The 23,816-nt window shown below is 35.8% G+C and overlaps 3 protein-coding genes across 6 annotated transcripts; all 3 read left to right on the top strand.

Moving 5' to 3' along the window:
• Positions 1-984: 984 nt before the first annotated feature.
• LOC131024903 (E4 SUMO-protein ligase PIAL2) lies at positions 985-12,604 on the top strand. Of its 2 annotated transcripts, XM_057954451.1 has the most exons (17): positions 985-1,237; positions 2,162-2,242; positions 4,132-4,204; positions 4,561-4,629; positions 5,184-5,249; positions 5,334-5,416; positions 6,289-6,340; positions 6,433-6,501; positions 8,763-8,830; positions 8,932-8,980; positions 9,070-9,154; positions 9,246-9,347; positions 9,518-9,569; positions 9,918-9,969; positions 10,457-10,573; positions 10,769-11,518; positions 11,714-12,604. In XM_057954451.1, the coding sequence occupies exons 1-17, from the start codon at positions 1,056-1,058 to the stop codon at positions 12,287-12,289; spliced, it is 2,526 nt and encodes an 841-aa protein (XP_057810434.1). In that variant the 5' UTR covers positions 985-1,055; the 3' UTR covers positions 12,290-12,604. The 2 variants fall into 2 exon arrangements, with proteins under 2 accessions (XP_057810434.1, XP_057810435.1); XM_057954452.1 differs by lacking the exon at positions 2,162-2,242.
• Positions 12,605-16,972: 4,368 nt separating this feature from the next.
• Positions 16,973-20,820, top strand: LOC131024990 (DET1- and DDB1-associated protein 1). 3 transcript variants are annotated; one of them, XM_057954590.1, is made up of 4 exons: positions 17,238-17,985; positions 19,379-19,439; positions 20,086-20,147; positions 20,485-20,820. In XM_057954590.1, exons 1-4 carry the CDS (start codon positions 17,890-17,892, stop codon positions 20,572-20,574), a joined length of 309 nt encoding a protein of 102 aa, XP_057810573.1. In that variant the 5' UTR covers positions 17,238-17,889; the 3' UTR covers positions 20,575-20,820. The 3 variants fall into 3 exon arrangements, with proteins under 3 accessions (XP_057810571.1, XP_057810573.1, XP_057810572.1); XM_057954589.1 differs by having other exon boundaries at positions 17,461-17,985; positions 20,479-20,820; XM_057954588.1 differs by having other exon boundaries at positions 16,973-17,985; positions 20,086-20,820.
• Positions 20,821-21,276: 456 nt separating this feature from the next.
• LOC131024965 (2-C-methyl-D-erythritol 2,4-cyclodiphosphate synthase, chloroplastic) lies at positions 21,277-23,273 on the top strand. Its single transcript, XM_057954557.1, is given in 5 exon segments — positions 21,277-21,761; positions 22,105-22,235; positions 22,856-22,882; positions 22,884-23,021; positions 23,023-23,273. Coding segments are annotated over 5 exon segments (705 nt in total). The 5' UTR covers positions 21,277-21,421; the 3' UTR covers positions 23,092-23,273.
• The last annotated feature ends 543 nt before the right edge of the window (positions 23,274-23,816 follow it).

The following is a 23,816-nucleotide window of genomic DNA, read 5'->3' as shown; positions in this document are numbered from 1 at the left end:
ACGAATGAAACAAATTTTAGCTGACCAATTCGGGCATTATCACCACCCATAATAGGTCTACGTGCCCAAGATCTCTCCATCGGCGAAAAATCCCCAGTAATATCCTATTAGTTATGACATTTAATTAGGAATCACTGGTGAAGATAGGTAATGGTGTCTTTTCAAATTGTTGTAGACTTAGGTAAGGGTGTTTGGTTGAGCTTATAAGCTCTTCATAACAGCTTATAAACTCATTCAAAGTCTTTGGCTAAATAAGCTCCTAAACAGCTTATAAGTTCTAAAAATAAGCTACAAGAGCTTATAAGCTCCTCTACCCCAACTTATTTTTTTATAATCTTATATGCAACAATAATTTTTCAAATGCTTTTCAACCATAATTTATTATTTTCATCATAAATGATTCAAGTTCATTTTTATTCGATTTTATCTCTCTACAAAAAAAAAATTATTTCTCTACCTTATAAGCTCAATTATCCAAACACTTTGACAATTTATAAGCTCTTAAGAAATTACAACTTATAAGCTCCTGAAACATCTTATATAAGCTGTTGGAGCTTATAAGCTCTTTAAAATAAGATTAGCCAAACTCCCTCTTAGTTTTTACATATAATTAGATTTATGCAATTTTTGTTATATTTCGTGTTATTTGTAAGATTTGTACTTGTATTTATAGTTGAATTTATTGTAAAATAAAGAAGATAAATTAATAAAATATTGTGTTTCGATTTGTCTTATTTCAAAACAGAATATAGCGATATTCTGTGTTATTTCAATTTTTGTCGTGCTCCTCGTCACTTTGAACAATAAAACTGGCTAAAATCCTCATAAAATAAGTAAAATGATAATTATCAAATGGAATTTTAAATTATTTATATAGTTCCTAAAATATATATCAAACTTTAATGATATTAATAAAAACTCAAATTATTGACATTGTATTTTAAATGTCATGGAAAAAAAATTCAAAGAGTATTTAGATAAATAGTTTAGGATTTATGATGATTTTAAAAACAAAGGGAAAGAGGGAAAGAGGCGCAGGGTAGTAAACTGGATGAATGGCCGGAACAACAGCGGCGTCGGCGACTGGGTTGAGCTCCGGCGTCCAGAACACCAGCTTGAACCCGACGCAGTTAAATAACTTCCGAATTTCCGCCGTCATCGATCGTTTGTTGATTCACTTATACAACAACAGTAAAAACCACACCGAGTTCGAAAATCTCTGCCTCTCGCTTGCCAGGCATTCTTCCTCTCCGCTTTCTCGTTTGCTTATGCTTTTCGTTTTTGGATTATTTTTTGGGAAGATGAGTTTAATTGATTTATTTTATTTTCTTTTCTATTTTTATGTTTCTACCGTCGAGATGGTTATTGTTTCTGAGAATTCTGTCCAAATGTGTGCCGTATGTATTTTGGTTGTAGATAACAGTGATGTTAACAAGCTCTTAATTTTTAGTGGCACACTCATTTAGTTAATCTTCACATCTGTTGGGGATAATCTCATAGTTATAGTAGGTAAACCCTATATGGCCTTTAGGGAGCATTTACATTGGGTGATAAATTAGATTGACAACACATATGATTGAGTATTTGAATGATTAGACGATCAAACAAGCTCAAAATTATTCAATGCATCAAAGTATGGTGGTGGAGGTGGATTAGCCTGTATTGTTTTTTAATCTATATAAGCTGTCACCCAATGTAAACACCTTCTTAATGGTCTTGCCAAGTTTAGAAAAGCTTATCATCTTAGGGGTGTGTTTTCTTTGGTTGTAAATTTATCACGAGAAAAGGAGAAATAAGAAAAGATGGGAAAATTTTATCATACCCACCTTTCTTAACTTGTGTTCTCTAGGGTGGAAAACATGGGAAATTATTATCACATTAATACCCCGTGACACTGTTATTATGAATTGGAGTGAAAATGAGAGAAAAGGGGTTGACCTAATTTTTTTCCATGCTCCCCGGGGGCAAATTATTCACTCTAGAGAACATGTGAAAAGAATGGGAAAATGGTGAAAGTATATGTTATCCACCTTTTTGTGAAAATATATGTTTTCCACATTTTTCCATCAAAGAGAATGCACCCTTAAGATATAAGAAGACATTTCCTATGTAACCTTGAGAGAAATCTATTCTCTGGAAATCACACATGGTTGCATTGCAGTTTCATTTCAGGTGATTTATTTCCAAAAAGTCACGGAGGTGATTCTACTGCACTTCAAGATATTTGCATTGCAATTTCCAGGTTGATAATTTAGTTCTGGCTTACTCCTACAGTCCTACTCTTTTGGGTTTTTGGGAGGGGGGGGGGGGGTAAATATGAAGAAGGCCTTTAATGTTAATGGGTTTCTAAGGCCAATTGATTATACCCATCACAGTATATTGTTTGCTTTAGCATATTGTTTCATTATTGCTGCAACATCAGATGAGGACCAAATCCTTTTTTTAGATGTCAAAGATGTGCGGATTAGCTAGAGTGCTTTGTACCTGATAGAGAATTTTCCTGTAACAGATGTTGATGATGAATTTGTCAAATAATATATGTGTGCTGTTTGTTCAGCCATTTCGAATTTGCAATGTGTAACAAATTTGTTTAGTCATATTGTAATTATTTTATGAACTGATTTTTTTTAGAAATTATCCAAGGTCTCCAGTGTCTGAAACTCTACTAACAGGCTTTGTTTAAAAAAAAATTATTGTATTTTCTTAGCAGAGCTGATATATTGATCAAAGGGTCTGAGGCTGATCTCCTCCTTTTGTTTTATAATGAATTTGTTGTAGGAGGTTATCCTTAAATAGCGTGTTCCTTTGAAATGACAAGTTTTATAAAAGTATAATTGATTAATTGGAAACAACTTCGAAGTTCGTCTCGAGAAATTAATGTCCTTGATTTGTTATCACTTTTAAAAGAGAGGAAACTAAGATCTGTGCGATTCATGTGCATCCCTGATTCCTTTAAGTTGTTTGAGCTGTTTGTTGGCCCCTTGTCTATTTCATGTAAGACCGAGGGAAAGCAAGGCACTTAGGTCTTTTTGCATCCTTATGTTTTTTTCTCTGTGTAGTTCTTTATTATGCTCACTTGCTTAGTAATCTAACTTTTTAATCCGAAATCATCAATTTTGAATCATAACAAATGTGCAACGATTGGTTAATAGATTGATCTTGCCTCTATATCATTATTCAGATAGAAAAGATTATAGTGCTCCTACTATGTTGATTCTATTTATATCACTTGTTGAGATTTATTTATTGAAGATGAGCTAATAGTAACATCACCACTCATTACGACTTAGAGAAATATGTAATGAACTCACCTGTGTGTATATATTTACCTTATGTTCTGTTACCTTCTTGTGGCTATCAGACTTCTGTTTTGGGAAAAGTCTATCCCTCATATGTATGTATATGTATATATACATTGTATATATATATTTATATTCTTTTGGCAAAATATATTGTGATTCACTTTGAAAGTTACTAATTAATGTGATCCTCCACTAATAGTGTGTGGCCACATATTTGAAAGGTAATCACTTATTTGAACTGTTATTTGATGTTCAATGTAATGACTGAAATATTTATTTCTTACTCCCTCTATCCCACTGAAAGTGAGTCGTATTCCTTTTTGGGTTGTCCCAACGTAAGTGAGTCGTTTCCTTTTTTGGTAAAAATTAGTGAATTTAAAACTCTATTAATAAAACTAATTACACCCTTATTTTTCTTAATCACCCTAATTAATACTCATTCCTTATTTTTGAAATTAATTTGGAATTAATTTTTTTAAAATCTTTAATTACACATAATTATATACATTTAATACACTAAACAACAACTTCTTAAATCCCGTGCCCAAAAGAACTGCCTCACTTATAGTGGGGCAGAGGGAGTACTTTATATGGTAGGTAGCTTTGATTTTGATAACATATAATGTCATATTGGTTTGCTGTGCATTTTCATACAATCCTAATTTCTCTAAAGAGGTTTGACATAATGTTTTGCCCTTAAATGCTTAATCTTTGGGTTCATGACTCATAAAGAACAATGCCTTTTACTTCTAGCATGTGCATTGGGTGTTTGTAGCTGGATTGTTTTGTCTTGTCATTGTTGATTTATTCATTTTTTTTGGCAATGCAGAGGTATTGATCATGCCATTTCAAATTTTGAGACTCCAAACAGATCGCATGAGTTACCTTCTCTAATAAAGCAGGTGATAATTTAATACACTGTTTGTTTTAATTTTCAGTGATATGTATCCTTAGTTTGGAAGTATAACTAGATTTGATCATTGATAGGGACGTAAAGAGATCTCATACTCTATTGAGAATTCTTGGTTTGCTTCTGAGATAGAGCTACAGTACCATGGGTGTTGCCATTTTCACTATTTGCTCTCTTTGTGAAGTGGAAACATATGTGATATGTGCATGTACTTAAATGAGTTACTCTAGTCACGACATAAGAAATAGAGCTGGACTGAGGATATTTTTAATTTGTTTTCTTCATATATTCCATTAAATGATGATATCAAGCGTTCATATCATTTTGTCTGAAATGTTATGTTGTTAGGTGTGCCAAATGAAAAATGATAATACCGCAATGCAAGCAGCTCTTATGGTCCTGATGATTTCTATTAAGGTAATTCCTTTTAGCAGCCGATTTTCGATACATCAGTTATGCATTGTGACATATTATCGTTTATTACTTGAAGTTCTATTTCTCCTTTCATATTCATCATTTATATTGACACCTGGAGTCGAGACATGTTGAAGATGTGACTCTGGTGTTTGCAAAGTTTTGAAGTTGTAAAATATGAAATATTTTTTCTGATACATGCCTAATGACCCCCTAAGTAACCACATTGATGGTTGATATTTTAAGAATCACAATAGTTTTCAAGAAGTCATATTCCGGCCTTTGCAACTGCGTAACTTGTTCAGTTCACTTCTTTGAAACAAATGAAGTGGAACACTCTTTATGATAGATATATTCTTTTTTTTGTGTTGTAGAACTCAAATGCAATATTCCCTTCATATCCATCACACCCCTTTGCTCCCATATGTTTCTATTTATCTTCAGTGTTTATGGAATCCATGAACATTGCTTTTGCATGTACTTGAAGCATTCTAGAATAGGTGCTTATCCTCCTTTTCTTCACTAATTATTCATCTCGATCATGGATTTTGTGGTAGAGTGCTTGTCAGAATGGGTGGTTTTCTGATCAAGACTCTGAAGAGCTCAGCAATCTGGCAAAAAAGGTCTGTCAATATTTATTATTATTTGATGTGATCTATCTTTTCATATATTCTGTATCTAATTTTGTAATGTGATGATATCTACAGGTTGCAAGCAATTTTTGTAGTGCATCAAATTTCACCGCCGAGCCAAACCCTTCTCACCCAGTTATCTCAGCAGTTATGTCAAGGTATACTATGATATTCCTTTCATCCCAACTTTATGGTTTGAAACTAATTTTTCAACTGAGTACGTCATATGTCAAGGCTGTAAAAGTTATGATCTATTTGATAGCCTATCAATTGAAACTGGTTCTGCAGCCATAAGGGAACTACTAACTGATTAGCTTCTGATTAGGCGTTTGACGTTTCACAAGAGAGGATCACTTCCTTGCTTTGTTCCTTTGAGATGGTTTCTAAATCATTTTTTTTTTCAACTGAGTACGTCATGTGTCAAGGCTGTAAAAGTTATGATCTATTTGATAGCCTATCAATTGAAACTGGTTCTGCAGCCATAAGGGAACTACTAACTGATTAGCTTCTGATTAGGCGTATCACAAGAGAGGATCACTTCCTTGCTTTGTTCCTTTGAGATGGTTTCTAAATCATTTTTTCCTGTAAACCCAATGGTGATGGCAATTAAAAAAGTTTCAGTAGGGAAAAGGAACTCCATACAAGAATGCAGGATTTAGTACTGCTCCATAGATTTTTCAATGTTCATGGATTTGTCTTGTATATCACCAACCTTTATTGCATGATAATGAATAATTCAGTTATGCTCCTTAGATTTAGTTCTAGTAAATTATTCATGTTTATTTTGCATTTTGGACCTTTTTCTTATATTGTTCTTTTGTAGATTTGATAATAAGAACATGAAATTTAACATTTATGAATTATCACTCGGTATGAAAGAGAACATAACTAGTCCTATACATTGCGCCAATACACAGTTATTGCATCTTGGTTTTCTGTTCTCCCTTGTTAGCAGCAATGCTCTCTAGTTTGTTTTGAGTCATTTTCCTTCCTTGCAACTGACAGAATTGGGTTGTGAGTATGTCTGCAGATACTATCCGAGATTGAGAATGGGTCATATCTTTGTTTTTCTTGAAGTAAAGGTTGTCATTTCCCCTTCCTTTCTCCTATCCAAGTTCTCGTGTAATGTTTCTATACTGATAGTAGTAGTACTGTTGCATTTTGCTCATTGTAGCCTGGATTTGATGCTTATGTGAGCGACTTCCAGATAACAAAGAAAAAGTGCTCTCCAGGAGATAAGATAGTAAGCTTTCAAACCATACCTCTTGGTATCGATTTGTTAAATTTGAGCAAGTGCCGCCGTGGACCTAGTGGGTTTTGCAATTATGGTTGTTTTTACTGTATCTTGTTGTCTTCCATAATTTCTTGAATTTGTTAGGAACTTAGGATGTTTTAGTCCAGTCCATGAAAATGGGGATAACTAGTGTAGCAACACTTGTTATTAACTAGAACGTAAGCTGTGGTATAGAAGGTAATTTGCCTTTACTTCTGAGTTCTTTTGAATGGACACTGTTTGCCTCACTCTTTACTGCTTGGGAATGATGTTATTGTGCCAACCTGAGGTTTGTGGACGGGAATGAGGTCGGAGCTGGAAGAATGAATATGTTTTGGTTGAAGGGGGTGCTTTTCGCCTTTTCACGCGGAGAAATATTTGTTATACTGTCAAAAATGAAAGGAGAAAACAACACCAGGGGCTTCTTGCACACCAATTGTGAATTTAAGTGTAGCACTGGGCTTCTTATTTGTTCCTGCACTAGTTAAAGGATAAATTTTCTTAAGTGATATATTTGTTTATTTGTTTTCAGGGCTTTTATTACTACAAGTCTACAATCACCTCCCAGCTTCTTACTTATATGACCTCCCAATGTGATGTTTTTGGTTTTGTATCAGTAGCTTAGATGAGGACTAATTTCTTTAACAACGAACGATTCGACAAATGATCTATAAACAGAACATAATGATTTAAAATTTAAGCTAAAAAAAGAAACAAGGATGTTGTGAACTCATTAGCCGTTGGGCCTTTAGCAAGAAGATGAATGCATATCAGTTTCAGAAGTCTTTTTTTATTTCTCGGGCACAGAAAAAGCAACACATCTTGTCAGTGCTCATGAATTTAATGATGTATGTAGAGGCTGTAGCTAACTTAAAATTACACGGTACATGTTGAGAAATAAGAAAAATCTCTGGTGAGGTAACACCTCTGAATATTTAGGGTGCGTTTTCTTTGGTTGTAAGTTTATCATTAGAAAAGAAGAGAAAAGAAAAGATGGGAAAATTTTATCACATTTTAGTGGTCCCCAACTCTTTTGATCTCATGTTCTCTTTGGTAGAAAAACATATGAAAATATTACAGGGAGAGAGAGAGAGAGAGAGGGTGGATGGAGAGAGAGAAAAGGAAGAGAGAGAAGGAGAAATATAGAGAGATGAGTTAAATTGTAGTATATATTTTGAGGGTAAAATTGAAAGATCATAAAAAGAAACAATATTGGACAATATTGTCACACCTATAACTTGTGATAATATTATCATGAATTGGAGTGAAAAGGTGGGATAGGGGTTGCCCGGGAAAATTTTTCCTCCTGCCCGAGGAGAATTTTCCAACAAAGAGAACGTGTGAAAAAGGTGGAAAAAGGGGGGAAATATATGTAATCCACCATTTTCCATCAAAGAGAACGCACCCTTAGTGTAATACCTTTAGATTTCTATGTCAAAAGGTCTGTTGACCTAAAAAATAACTTCTTCCTTTTCAGTCTCTTATTAGATCTACAGTCACCTGGCCAAATCTACCCCCCCCCCCCACTTTGTTTCTATACCATAAAACGATACTCATTTGACTTTTTAGATGCTCTTCTTTGTTAATGCTAGAAGTTGAATTAAGACATAAAGTAAATTGAGTGTTGATGCCAGCTTACCATTGGATGTTGTAGACATTTTTTTGACTTTTTTTGAGAGGGAAGATGAAATTTGATGTTGTATATTTAGTTTGTCATATGAAACATCAAGAATTCAAATCACTTATTTCTTAAAGATTTATATGGATCAGATGCATGTTGAAGAACAGATGGGGTACCTAGGTAGCATGTAAATAGGGAATTCAATAACATCATTTGGCTGAAGGAAATTCGAACAATAAATGGGTCCCTCTAATTCACTCACAGTAACTATGATCCTGTTCTACAATAATATTATTAGCTTGAATGAATAGATTGATTCTACAATGGGCAGGTTTGAAACTATTTTAATGCCTATGACGAATATTTACGAAATGAATATGTCTCGTAATTGGTAGTTCTTGGGAATACCAGGTTTTCCTTGTTGATCCTTTCCAATATTTATCCATATATCTGATATCAACTGGTAGTTTGCATGAGTAAATCGATATTAGTATCTGTATTCAATGATTTCCATTTACTTTGCAAACTCATGAAATGATCAAATGATAGGTGCAGATAGGACCTTCTGCTGTTGTTTTCTCATTAATCTGATATTTGCTTTTACCTGCAGAGGTTGTTAGTTGTCCAAACGGATAATATCGAGACATCTTCCTGCCTTGTTACTCCTGCCAAAGTAAAGTAAGTTGTGTACTTGCAAAAACTGACTAAAAATAGGGATATATTGTCTTTCTTTTAAACCAGTTCACACCACTTCTTCTTTTGTTTTTCTCAATCTGCAGCTTTCTCTTGGACGGAAAGGGAGTAGAAAGGAGGACCAATCTTAATATGGTTTGTTGCAAAATAAATTTTTCAAAATAGATGTCAGTTTGCTTTTGCTAATGGTTTAAATTATACTTAAAATTTTTATTGGTCCTTAGGATACGGGCCCGCAAGTTCCAACAGTTGTGACATCTTTGCTAAAGTATGGTTCTAATCTCCTTCAAGCCGTGGGTGAATTTAATGGTATCATTGACTCAAGTTTCCTTATCTGATATTTCTGGTTTTGATGTCGACTGTTCGAAAGCTGCTTACTCTCAAATTTTTGATTCTGAAGGAAATTATATAATAATAGTTGCATTCATGAGTGAAGTGCCAAACCCTGATAGTAACACCCTCCAGAACTGCGAGCAGCATGCTCCTGCAACTGTGGATGCAGGTGCCCCTTCAATAAATCTCCTGAGTTCGGAGAATATTCATTATCTTTCTCTTTACAGAACTAGTGTTTGATAAGAAGATTGTATATAAAAGGTTCTTCTTGAGTCAGTTGTTTGCTAAATCTTTTCTTTCCTTTTTGTTTTTGATTTTGGTTTTCTTTGCTTTATGTAGATTCTGAGGTTATTGAAGGGTCATCACGGATATCACTGAATTGTCCTATTAGGTAACCATTCATCATATCTTTCGCCAGGGAGGTTTTATGTTATTTACTGTTCAACTATGCTTTAATTGTATACAGAAAACTCTTACAATTTACATTTTCTATTTATGCTGCATGATAATGCTTTCAATGCAAAGATGATTAATCTGTTACAAGACGAAACAAAGTTAATCTGAAACCATATAAATTGCATACTTATTATGACTGCAGTTCCTTCATGTCTATTGTCAGACCTGAGGTTATTTTACACTTTCCTTATCCGAACTAATCTGAATTTTGTTTTGTCATCATTCATGGGTATGAGAACTTTGTTTGACCTTGATGTCCTGCTTATTTGTTTATCATCAACAGCTTCATGCGTATTAAAACTCCAGTCAAAGGGCTTTCATGCAAGCATATTCAGGTAATTACAATTTACAAGATAGTTGAATAGAACTTCGATATGTAAGCTGGGATTCCGAAGCAACACCTTTTCATTTATTATGTGATAGTAATGTAGAGATAAGTTCTAATTTTCTAGAACATTGAGATTATTCATGTGAGTATCTTGCTTTGCCCCTTGCATAAAAGTGTTCTGCTAGATGTGAGGTTGAGCGTCTATTTGTTTGAATTCAATGAGACAACGTTTTTTTCCTTGTAAAACCAGATAAGTATGTTATCAAGAAAGATGCCATGTATTTCGGTGTCGTAAGATGTGATAAATTGATAATCTTTTTTAAACATTGTATAAGGTGAACTCTTAAAACCGTGGAAGTGGAACCTATGAAGACTGAAGGAGTAATACTAGTGTGATTTTCGAGCTTGATGTTTCTGACAAACTTTCTTAACTTTAAGGCTAAATTTTTGTTCTTGATCTTTGAGCCACTGACATGCTTTTCCTTTTCATGTAGTGTTTTGATTTTGATGACTATGTGGACATGAACTCAAGAAGACCGTCGTGGCGCTGCCCCCACTGTAATCAGCACGTGTGCTTCTCTGATATACGCATTGATCAAAAAATGGTTAAGGCAAGTAGCTCTCTTCGTTTATGTTGGGTTTTGCTATGCCCACGTGAATATGCAATTTACTAGTATATAATTAGCATCTTTATAGCTAGTATATAACACTATCATTTATACACTTCAGCTTCTAAAGAAATTTATACGCACATGCTCGTATATATCAGAGGTTTCTGATGTGTGAATTTGTTTTTGACTTCTCAGATCTTGAAAGAGGTTGGGCCCAATGTCTCCGACATAATTTTCTCCTCAGATGGGTCATGGAATGCTGTGATGGAAAGTGATGAAACAACAGAGAAGCCAGAGGATAATACCTCAAATTCAGGACGGGACGAGTCTCCACAACCTGGAGATATACTAGATCTGACTCTGACTGATGATCCAATGGATGTTTTTGATGCTTCTGGAATTGTAGACAGAAAACAATCTTTAATGGCTAATGCTCAGACTACATCAATCAACCCTCATCTAGCCAACACAAGTGATGCCAATCAGAGCAGTACCCACATTGAGAGTGACTTCTGGGCTGGGATTTATATGTCAACTCTTGAGTCCTTTACTCCTACGAATAGAGAAGTTGGGGCTTTCCATCATAATGCTGTTGCTACACCTTCTGCACCACAGACTGGAGCTCCTTTGCCGCAATATCAGCTGTATCAAGTTGGGAATTCCCCAGTTATTAGCGACTATGGTATGCCCTCAGCAGTTCCCAGGCATATAACTAGAACAGCTAGTGCAGTTCAGGCTCTTCCTGCTCAGACCCCTGCTGCTCCCATCCTGCAGCGGAGTTCTTCGGCAAATGCTGCGAGCAGCCCCTGCACACCAAATGGTCTTTCAGCTGCTTCACAAGCCTCACATGCTGCGCCTAACTTGACAACAAATCGTGCCAGTCCACATCAGGTGCCACCAAACGCATATTCATCTCTATTGTTGCCCCAGCATACCAGCATACAGGTAACGTTCGCTCTAGTTCAACGAGTTTTAACTCTTGAATTTATGAACTTTTCCCCTTTCATTTTTGTTTTTGGTCATGCGCCATATCATTGCAGCTCCTTGCCTGTCTATATTTGATGTTTTATTGTCATATGCATTGTTTTTGCACCTATACCCTGATCAGATTCTCAAAATCCTTTCTCGAACTTTTGGCAGCAAAATAGTTCATTCCCCTCTGCTCGACCACCTCAGCAAAGTACTGGTTTCCTGGACCCAAATCAGGTGCCAAATATGTATAGAGTCTCAAATGAACACCAAAGCTCTACTCAGCCGACAAATTTCAGGAGCTCTCGACCACCAAGTCAATCTCCAGGTGTGATCCAGTCCATGCAATCTTTAACCAACTTAATGCGTCCCCAAAGTCATGCAGGTGTATCTACTCAACAAGCTCATTTGATTGCATCGGCAAATAGAGCTGCCCAGATGTCTGTTGGCTCATCCAGAGCTGTCCCTTCGTATCCATGGAATTCTGGTGCACAGAATACGCCAATTCCGACAGGAGACCAAAGGGTCACCAACAGGGCTACACCTCCACCACAACCAGTCACAATTGTTGAGAGTTCTGCAGATCAGAACTGGCGGCCTACTTCTCGGATGCGTGGAGCATTAACGGGGCAGGATTACGAGGAGGCCTTCAACAGGTTGATTACACAGCCCACTCAGCAAGCTCAAGCTGCTCGACCAATCTCAAGCCCCACGCCTCGTCCGAACAATGTCCGGCCAAATCTGTAGACCTTCATGGCTGGTGGAAATGTTCAGGTTGGCAGGTCGGCGGGGCCGGACATTTTGCCCAATGGTTCATCTTAGATGCACTGACTTTGACATAAGCGTATCTTTTGTGTTTTGAAACCTCCCCTCCTCTAATTGTCTCTATTTATTACGTATATATAACATTTAGGAATCTTGGATGAAGTTTGCAGGATGTGTCTGTGGAGGTTTTTTTGTGTAGTTTTAACTAACATGATCAAATTTAATGGAGAATGGCTAGACAGGGACGATTATTTTCCTAATTTTCTGCTCATATAAAATATTTTCATTGGTGTCTCATCTTTCTGCACACGTATGTGCTTCAATAGTAAATCGTATACTTAGATAGTAGTCGTAACATCTCAAAATGCGTTTCTTTACTTACTGACTTATTATTTCCTTTAATATTTGAACTGCGGCGTTTTATGTATGTTGTACATATTGAGCGTGAATAAATACGTGGAAAGAAGAAACATTAGAAATATTTATTTCTGGTAATCTGTAGAACCTTCAGTTATGTGATTACTAACACTATCGCACGAACATCAAAACTAAAGGACATATTATTATTATAGAGTATTACGTGTTATAATAAATATATAAATATTTTATACACGAACATGAATAAAAAATTGTAAATTTTTAATGAAAAAATAAAAAATAAAATATTTGAAATTTTAATTTTTTTTCCCCATAACTTATTCATTTTAAATTCATTTATGATGTTTTTTATACTATATTAAATTTAAGATGCATATTGAACATTTTTTTCATTAATCAAAATTGACAATATTTAGAAAGGAATAAAAATATAAAAAAAAAGTAAAAGAAAAAAATAGTAGAAAAATTAGTGGGAGAAGAGACTAAAAAAGACGGAGAAAGAGAAAGAGAGAAGTTAATTGAGGAAATAAACTCCTCTTTTATATATTATAGAGATATAGATATTGGTAATCTACATTCAACAGAACCTTCTGACCATAAAAATCAAGTCAAATAGAAGAAAGTTGTACCTCATTTTAATTTGTTCATAAAATCTTGATGCTTAAAAGAATAATCTATTTTAAATATGAGATAGGAAATATAATTACTACTATAGGTAAAAATTAATTTAGCTCGTGTTTATAGTCTCTAATTGTTTCGTTATAATTTCTTTTAGGGCTAATTGATTAAAATACACAAACATCATAGTTTTTGTTTTGCTTTAATTCAACTAATTTATAGTACAAATTAATTATTGTAATAAAATAATTACGATATTGTATAATTTGAGTAGTTAAAATAAATATATATGTCAATATATTCATTATGGTATACATAATTAATTATCATATTGTATAATCTGAGTAGTTAATTAATCTCACCTGAAAGTCAATCTTGATCATACATGATACATCAATCAAGATCTATTATTTGATCCTTCACCACGGCGAAATAGATGGGTAAATGAAGGTGCATTTGATACTTTATATATATATATATATATATATATATATATATATATATATATATATATATATACACTATAGGGGTGGGCTACCGTGAGAGCACATATTAAAATAAGAAATAAGAGCAATTTTTAATGTATGAATTTTATGTAGAACACGTATGAATTCGCTGTATAAAGGTATGGATTGTGAAAAATAAATTTTTGCTATCTTTGGGATTCGAACTCAGGACCATAAATCCATCCAACAGGATTATGAATCAACCGTAGATCTTGATGATCTAAGGGCTGAAAATGATTCTTATTTTATATCTTAAGAAATGTCTGTCTAATTATGGGCAAAATAGTCTTAAAACGTAAAAAAAATAGCCAAAATTTGTGTTTTCTTAGATAAGTGGCCAAATATTGAGTTTCATTACTCAATATGGCTATCTCACAAGTTGACTCTATGTGAAATGTATATTCAATTTTTACATGTAATGAACTTACTTATTAATTAAGTCTATTAATTACTTATGTAAGAGAGAGAGGGAGATGAGAAAGAGAGGAGAGAGAGAAGGGTAGAATAGTCATGGCATACAAAAAATGACCAAAATTTATGTTTTTTCAAATGGTGGACAAAATTTGATGTTGTATGTTGAATAGGGCCATTCGGCCCTATTGTTTCTTTTAAAATTTAATTTAAAAATTTCAAACCAACACCAAATACCGAAATATCAATATTAGGTTAATCGAACTTGAGTCAGTTATTGTTCGGTTCGATATTAATCGAATCTTATTTCTCGTTTAGAAAGCCCTATCCTTACTCTATGTAACCATTAATTTAAATTTATATTTATAGTGAGACCTTACTCCACTTTTGTATACCATGTCAAGTGGTAAAGCACCCGCCCCTTATAATACTATCAAGTTATTTTATTTAAATTCATATAATTTATAATGTGATAATTTTATTTTTGTAAATGAATGAAGTACTCCCTCCGTCCCATTATTGAAGACACAATTTCCTTATTGGGGTGTCCCAATAATAAAGATACACTTCCAAAAAAGGAAATAATTAGGCAATTTAATTGGTAATTAACATAGCTTAAACCATCTCTTCCATCTTCTCATTTCCGCCTCGGTCTTCTCAAACCATCTCTTCCCTCTTCCCTCTTTCCCACTCCTCTCGGTTGCACCGCCCTCTCATATTTCCTCCGTCGCCCCTCTCTCGTCTCCGGCGACCCTCTCTCGAGTGTGGTGTGTTGGTGTGCTGGGGGTATGAGGTGGAGAGGAGCAAGCCGGCGGCAATTCCGCCGAGGAAGGAAGACAGCGTCGGCGGCGAAGAGTGGTGGTCGGCGGAGATTTAACTTTCCGGCGGTGGACTAGGGTTTGCAGCGCGGCGCCCCTCCCCCTCTCTTCTCCTTCTCCGTCGCCGCCTGCATTCTCCTTCTCCAGCCGACGTCAGGCTCTGGGGCCGCGCCGCGACCGCCTTCCTTCTTCCCCTCGCATCTCTCTCTGTCCGACTCCTCTCGGTTCTCCCTCATCTCTTTCGCTCATCTCTCTCTCCCTAGACTCTGTGTCTGCCGCGATTCGATTTTTGGGTTAGGGGCTAGGGTTTGCCGCGATTCGATTTTTGGGTTCGATTTTGCATTTGATTTCTGGGTTTGATTTGGGGGTTGAATTTCTGAGGTGGTGGTGGTTGTCGTAGGCGGCGGCGGTGGTGGTTGTTTGCAATTTGATGCTAATTTTGAATCAGTTTTTTGTGCTAATTTTTTTGGAAAATTTGCGATTTCTAGTTTGTTTTTCTGGGCTCCATTTTCGGCAGCATAGCATAGGGAATCGGTGGTGGTGGGGGTGGTCGGCGGCGGCGGTGGTGGTGGTCAGTGGTGGTGGTGGTGGTGGTGGTGGGCAGTGGTGGTTCCGAGAAATGAGAGTTGAGAGTTAAGTCCCTAATTAAATACACACCACAACACTTTATTCCTTAAACTACCTCGTCTTAATCTCCGTGCCCAAAAGACCTACTCCCTCCGTCCCAATAATGAAGACACACTTTCCTTATTGGGCTGTCCCAATAATGAAGACACACTTCTAAATAAGGAAAGAATTAAGACTTAACAATCATTAATTAATTTATCATTAATTAAGATATAAAAGACTAACAAAACCCTAAATCCTTCTCATTCATCTGCCTCTCTCTCTTCACTCATCATCTCTCTCTCGGCTATCTTGGTGTCGCCGCTGCCCTGACCACGGCGGCGCCTCCGCTGCCCTGACCACGGCGGCCTCCGTTGCCTTGACCACGGCGCCGCCCCACGAAGGCCGGCGGTATCAACCCACATCTCGCCCTCTCTCTCTCTCTCTCTCTCTCTCTCTCGTTTGGAAGCAGGCCGGGTGGGCGCCTCCCTCCTCCTCTCTTCTCCTTCTCCGACCGCTGTTCACGACCATCTTCAAAGACCCCAAATCGATCGTCTCCCTCTTGGAATCAAACAAAATCTCAAACAATCGTTCCACCCAATATTCCCTCCGCTCTCCATCTCCCACCGTGGCGCCGCCTCCAAACCCTAGATCTCCTATTTCCCACCAACCCTCTCCTTCAATTTCAGGCAACGACGCCGCCACCACCAATGCAACGTCGCCTCCAACGCGACGTCGCCTCCAAGGGGACCTCCTCTGCCGCCGATGTTGAGCCCTAGTCCAGATATGTTCTGTAAATTAAATACCTCAATTTCTCGACTCATATGTCGAATCTGAGCTCAGGGGGTATTAGGGAGGACAGAGATGCCGATTTCATTTTGGGATCTAAATTTGCAGTTGATGATTTATTTCTTGTCGATGAAGAATTGGGGGTATGGTTTTGGGTTCCAGAATTGGGTATGATTTTGGGTTTTGGGGTTCCAGAATTAGGTACGGCGGTGGGGCTAGCTGGGCGCCGGTGGCCGGCATTGGGTGGCGGTCGTTCGCCGCTCTTCCAGGCCGATAGCAGTGGAGAATTTTGTTTTTTTTTAATGTAATTAAAATAATTGAAATTTTAGAATTTTATAAATTTAAAAATTTAAATATCAATTTATACTTAAAATAAAAATAAAGAAATTCTCTAAACAACAATCATCAAACACACTAATGATATAGATCAAATACACTTTATTGCCTAAACTACCTCACCTTAATCTCCGTGCCCAAATGAAGTGTGTCTTCATTATTGGGACGGAGGGAGTATGTCTTTATTAATGGGACGGAGGGAGTAGTATTTATCAATGCACTTTTTTTTTCTTTTCTCTTGGCACTATATTTGCACGAAGAGCAAAAGTGCTGGCATATTGATGAATATTTAATTCAAACTAGCATTTACACTCATGCAATACATGAGTAATATTTTTATATTTTTTATAAGTAAAATAAATAAATTGTAGTAAGTTAAAATAACAAAAATAAATTGACAATAAATAAGAATTAAAAATTAACTTATTTAAAAAAGAGAAGAGAGTAGTATATGTTTTTAAGTTTTAATTTTGTTTTTATAAATTTTAAGTTTTAATTTTTAAACAAACATAACTTTTACATTTTAAATTTGATATTTACATAAAATATATCAAATTTGATATATATTTTAATTTGATATTGTATTTTTAATTTGATATGCATATAAATATTTTATAATTAGCCCAACTTCATAGTTTTAGAAAATAAATAAAATAGAAAAATTAGAAGATAAAGAAAAAAATAATTTATATTAAAATTTAAAATTAGTGCTATTTTTTTAAATATATTATAGATTATAGATATAGATAGATATCACAATCCTTATTAGATTAAGAGCATCAATGATAATTATTACTACAACTTAATAAAAATTAAAATCTTGAAAAATCCGATCAAAGAAGTCTCTGATTGTCAAAAGAGGTAGAGGCATTTTCACAAACCAAAGCCCTTTGAAAATGGAGGAAAATAATTGGGCAACTCGAAATTATATAGGATGAGATGAATCGCCCATATTGAAACTGCGAAAGCTTCCCTTCATAGATTGGTGTGCTGTTTTTGTCCATAAACCTGCCCACAACGCCGATCGCCACCTATCTCTCTCATACTCAAACACATAATTGGATTTCTTCAAATATTTGTCTCTAATGTTGCCTAACTTCCTTCCTCCCAATTCTCTTTGATGTTTTTTGCTGATGATTCAATGCTTGGAAGCTGGCCCTCCCTCGACCCTCACAACTTCAGCCAGTTAAAGCCCAATGATCCTTCCAATCCATCGGTATGCACTCTATTTCTCCATCAAGATTGCATTTTTATTTGTGTTTCTGCTCGCCCATTTCCATTTTGGAAGAATATTTTGCGGTTTTAAGTGGTGGCCGTTGATTCCCATTTCTTAGAAGTTGGGATTTTGTGTTTGATTTGGGATTAGGGCTTAACTATACTGCTGTAGAAATGAGTTGGGGCGAAATTCAAGGAAGTTGTGGTTTCTCGAAATGGGGTTTGTGTTCTGTGTGGTAACCTGAGAATTATCAAAATTTTGAGATTATAAGTGGTGAATGGCAATGAGCTAAAGTTGATCTTTACATTTCCTTTTACTTGTAGCCCTTAGATGGTTATGTATTGCATATTGTATTTCAGGCTAAATCCGCGACTGTTTCAACTCCAGTCTAAGATTTTTACCTGATTGTGTTTACTGTATCATGTATTGAATTCCTAGTGGTAGATCACAGATATGAATTATCATTAGCCGTGTGAAGGGATGATACGAAGTTTACAGAGCGTTGGTTGCTGTATTGAACTTGATTTGCGAGGAAATGAATGCTGCAGACTTGTTTGATATGTTGAAAGCTATGACATTTATTGTTCTGCAACTTTTTAACTTAGAAGTTTATGATGTCGAGGCAATTCCTGCCAATTTGGTTATTCGTGAGTTGCGACTCATAAAAGTTAGCGAATGTATGTTTCTGGAAGGTCGTAGGCACGAAGGAGAAAATAATAGTTGGCTTGTTAGGCTCCATTATGATGTTTCTGTCGTTTATACAATGTGGAGGTGTCTATTTGTCATATTAAGAGAGTAAATGTAAACACATTGTGCCTTGTGCTTCGCCACCACTCTTATGTTGTTCCTAGTTTTCTGACATTCTCGTGTTTGCTTAAGTGATGCCATTCATGTCAGACCAACGGATGAAGGATGACCGGCATACCTGCATAGTCTCTTTCATACACTACTTGTTGTGACATATTCCAAATAAAGGACTTTAGAACTCGAAGCATCACCTATTATGAGTTGAAACATTCAAACTTAAGCAGTTGACAGGAATGAAAGATAGGAAATTATGGAGAGTGGTTACATTGTCGAAAGGAAAAGCCTTTTACTCCCTTAGCATTTTTTGTTAATGTCTATGTTAGCGTACAATAGTTTATACTTTCTGTTACTGCTAAAAATATCTGATCTTAAACATTGTTGCTTCAATAGCTGTTGTATACTAATTGGATTCTAGATTTTTTTCAGAAATGTACTAATCTATCAAAGTGAGAAAACTGTTGCTTGTAGTTGTTATAGTCGAAGATCTGTTTGGATACATCTTTTGTTTCAAGTGTTGAATCTCATACTTATATCTTTTTTCTTTCAATGTTCCATCAGAAACTAAATGTTTACTGTTATCTTTCAGAAAATGACGCTTGTTACGTATAATCCTACTCATGACCGCACCCTCCCTCCGCCTGATCAGGGTAACACAATTATTTAATTTCTTTTCCATCGACTTTTCCCCATTCCTGATTATGAGTTTGATGCAACATGCTCATCTGCTAGCAATTACTAATGTTCTAGGGGGGTGATATTTCTCATCCAAATAAAGAAAAAGGAAAAAGGTAGATGATATTTCTTGAATTAGAAATATGTCTTTCAGCACTAACTTAATTTGTTCCTTAATAGAGGAGATAGATGTTGGATAATAGGATATTTGTGTGAAAATCTGATCAAGAGGCAGTTAACAAACAATAACTAATAATGAATTCCCCAACCTACCTTGTTGTAGGCCGTCACGGTTTACTGATCCTTCTCTTCATTTTTTAAATCCTATAATCCTCTTAGGGGCGTTTACTTTGAAGGATTAGCCTTGATAGATAAAAATAGTAAGGCTAATCCCTTGTTTACTTTGTTGGATTGAAACTTTGGGATATCCCAAGGCCCTTGATTATTTTTATCATTTAAGCTAGTTTTGCTTGATTCTTATCCTATCAAAAGGGTGGGATTGGAATAATCCTACTCTCGAGAATAAAAATACTCAATCCTCCATTTTATCAATCATGCAAAGTAAACGCCCCCTTATTCTATGATGTGAAAATTATTGTGACAATTGATGTTGCTTCTCAGTTATAACGCCGGAAGCGAGAAACATTCTCCTGAGGCACTTCTATCAACACGCTGAAGATAAGGTTAGCATTTTAATCACAATGTTACTCTCATACTTACTGCTTTATTGGTTAATTGCATATAGATTATTTAACTTTCATCTAATTATGCTTTTGCATACTTTCATAAGATACAACGTCGTTTTTGCCAATAGATTGCCACGCGTTAATTATTCAGCTAGCCATGTCAACAGTAAGTTTGACCGGAATTCTAGATGGTACCAAAATCAAATTAAATTAATAGTGTAGTAATTACCGCACCAAACATTAAAGTTAATATGCAAAATCAGAATTTAATGAAAGTTGAGTAATTTATAGACAACTAACCCTATATTTCTTTGTTCGTAATTTCTAGCTGCAGCTGCTCAGTACCAAGAGAGGTTCGTCCGAGAATCCGGCGCCGGAGCGCGCATCGAAGCTTCCTAGGGCTTCCGCTTCTGATAATGGTTAATGTGAGCTTCACAAAATTGTGAATATATTTGTAGACGCCAATATAGAGTAGGTGTCTGCTGAAGAGCTCATGAGCATGTTTGTTTTGCGTATTTTCGAATAAATATATATTGCCTTCATTACTTTCTTCTACATTTGGATTAAGTGATAGATTGATAGTGTACCAGAAAATCGTGTAATTGATTTATATAGAAACGACTACGATTGCCATTGCTAAATATGTTAATTTCATTTTTCATTATTTTCATTTCTGCTTTGAGAATACTAGTATTATTTTCATAATTCTCAATTAAATACATCTTAGATACTCCTATAATTTATCTAATACTTGACTGCATATATAAGTCCTACTAAAAGTGAGAGGAATGTTTGTTTAGTTTATTTGTGAATCGAATTCAAATCTGACTAATCTACGAAGAATGAAATTCTTAATTTCCAGTCAAACACAAAGTTGAAGTCAGGATTGGCAGATAATAAATTACTACAAAATAAACTAAATTCAGCTTCAACTATAAATTATGATATTAATTAATACAAAGACGGCTCCGCAGCTGTGCAGTACGACCAAACTTGAGAATAATTGACTTGTGTAGTAATTAAAAGTAAATTAAATTAAGTTAAAGCCATATTCCAATCAGTAAATTTAATGGAAGAAATTAAAACATTTTAAAATATACATTTAAAAGAAAATTTCAAGCAGCGCTGCCACGTGGCGCCACGAGCTGCCCCAGCACACATCATAATATCGAACGAGCTCCTCAAAATTCCCACTTACAACGGCTCATTCACCTTCCAAACCAGCAGCCAGAACCACACGCGCCGCCGCACGCGCCCACGAATTCTCCGATATGGCTATGGCTGGTTCCCTCTGCTACGCCGGCCCGCTTCCCATCAAGACCTCCTCAAAGCAACCCACCGTGCGATCACCCGGAGCGGGGCCGTGCGCAGCGCGAAACTTGCAGCTTCCCTCGTTGAAATTCGCGGCGAGACCGTCTTCCTCGACGGTGGTGGCGGCCGCCGCGAGCACGGTGGGAGCAGAGACTCAGTCCGGAGCTGCAACTCCGGCGAAGGTTCTGCCTTTCCGCGTCGGCCACGGATTTGACCTTCATCGGCTCGAGCCGGGGTATCCCCTCATTATCGGCGGCATCAATATTCCTCATGATCGAGGCTGCGAAGCTCACTCCGACGGTAATACACACACACACATACATAAACACACATATATAATTATATATCCAGTCTATTGGGATTATACTCATGTTTGTCACTGAAGCCCCAATTTCTGATGTAGAATTGATTTAAAATAGTTAGGTTTAGGTTTCTTTATTCAACTTGATCCCTTAATGCAATTCTTCATCTTCTTTCAGTATCTTATTGGTTTAGTTTCGTATTTCCTTGAATTTTCATCAGTAAATGTCATCTGTATAATGCTGATTGAATGAAAAACGAGATAAAATGAGGGATTGATGTAAATTAGACTTACAATCTGCAATTTTGCGACTGATTAAGGTAGGATTTTTGTTAATTTTAGGTGATGTATTGCTGCACTGTGTTGTTGATGCAATATTGGGGGCGCTTGGGCTCCCAGATATAGGGCAGATATTTCCAGACACAGATCCTAAGTGGAAAGGCGCAGCATCTTGTGTTTTTGTGGAGGAGGCAGTGAGTTCTCTCATTTCTTCTCTCAATATGATTATCCTTCATCTTTGGATGCCTTTACTTTGTAGACTGAGATTCTATATTCTTATCGTGTTCTAATCTTGTTATAGATTTCTGCATCTTGTATTGTCACTGATTTTGTTAGATCATGGTTTGTTTCTATCACAATCACATACACAGATGAGGAAGATCCTTGTAAAAATTATTGGAAGGATCTTTAGTAACAAATAGCATGACAAAAATGATGACTCGCCCAGTCGCCCTCATTAGCTTGGAATAACATAGTTTTACTTCTAGTCATCATATATGTACCTCCTCTATGTTGATGCTCGACATAACAGAATCAAAATTGTTCTTGCGAAGTTCGTCAAAATTGGTATGGTGGCATGTTCTGAGATTGTCCCTTATAACAGCATCAAAATGCTTGTTCTATAATAGAAGAACGAAAAGAAAGAAAGCATTCAAAGTCTATTTTTCCTGTTGCTATTGTTTTAGCTCTTCGTTGGTATGAGTTTGTGATGTCATTTTGGCATTACCACTATAGAAGGCCTTAGGATGGGTGTAGTTTACTGCATTTATGACTCATAACACTGTATTCTACTGATGCCTCCGCTACATGTTAGGTTCGGCTAATGCACGAGGCAGGCTACTGAACTTGGCAACTTAGATGCCACATTGATTCTCCAAAGACCAAAACTGAGCCCTCACAAGGAGACTATGCGGGCGAATCTATGCAAGCTACTTGGCGCGGACCCTTCCGTTGTGAACCTCAAGGCTAAAACTCATGAGAAAGGTGGACAGTCTCGGGGAGAACCGGAGCATCGCAGCGCATACAGTTGTTCTCCTTTTTAGGAAGTGATACATGCTTTGGCTTTTAATTGAAACACATACATGTATTGATGGTATGGTATTTACATCAATAGCTTCTCAAAATGAAGTATTTTCTTATAGATGCAAGTCAGTTGTATAGTTTCTGCAACTGATGAACTGAAACAATCGATGGTTTTGAAGTATGAACATGATATATTGCAAATCTGCAAACTTGAACTTGCAACACCTTTTATTTTTGTTTCGTTTAAGGTTCCATAGCTTCTAGTCTTTTGGGGTGCGTTCTCTTTGGTGATAAATTTTTCATGAGAAAAGAAAAAAATAAAAAAGAGAAATTTATCACATCATTTTTTTATACTATTATATTCTTTAGAGAAGAAAACATGACTAATAAAAAAAAAAAGAGAACAAACATGAGAAAATATTATCACACTATTATTTTATAATAATATTATTATGAATTAAAGTGAAAATGAGCTGCTTATTATTATTTTTTTTCGTGTTGCCCAAGTAAATTTCTCTATCATACAAAATATGTGAAAAATAGTGAAAATATATGTTTTCCACCATTTTTATCAAAGAGAATGCATATCATATCAATATCTATTTTAAGGGTCTGCCCTTAGTCTTGCGCATGTGCTTTCAATTTTGATTTCGCTTTTTATTTTATTTTTCAATAAAATTTCTATTTCAGCAGCATATCATATCAATATCTCATGGTATATCATTAAATAAAAAAATTATAAATATGTTAAA

This window comes from Salvia miltiorrhiza, chromosome 5, assembly GCF_028751815.1.
Source record: "Salvia miltiorrhiza cultivar Shanhuang (shh) chromosome 5, IMPLAD_Smil_shh, whole genome shotgun sequence".
In the NCBI taxonomy this organism is placed as follows: Eukaryota; Viridiplantae; Streptophyta; class Magnoliopsida; order Lamiales; family Lamiaceae; genus Salvia; species Salvia miltiorrhiza.
The sequence above is the reverse complement of the archived record's forward strand: the minus strand, read 5'-3'. Positions and strand labels throughout refer to the sequence as shown.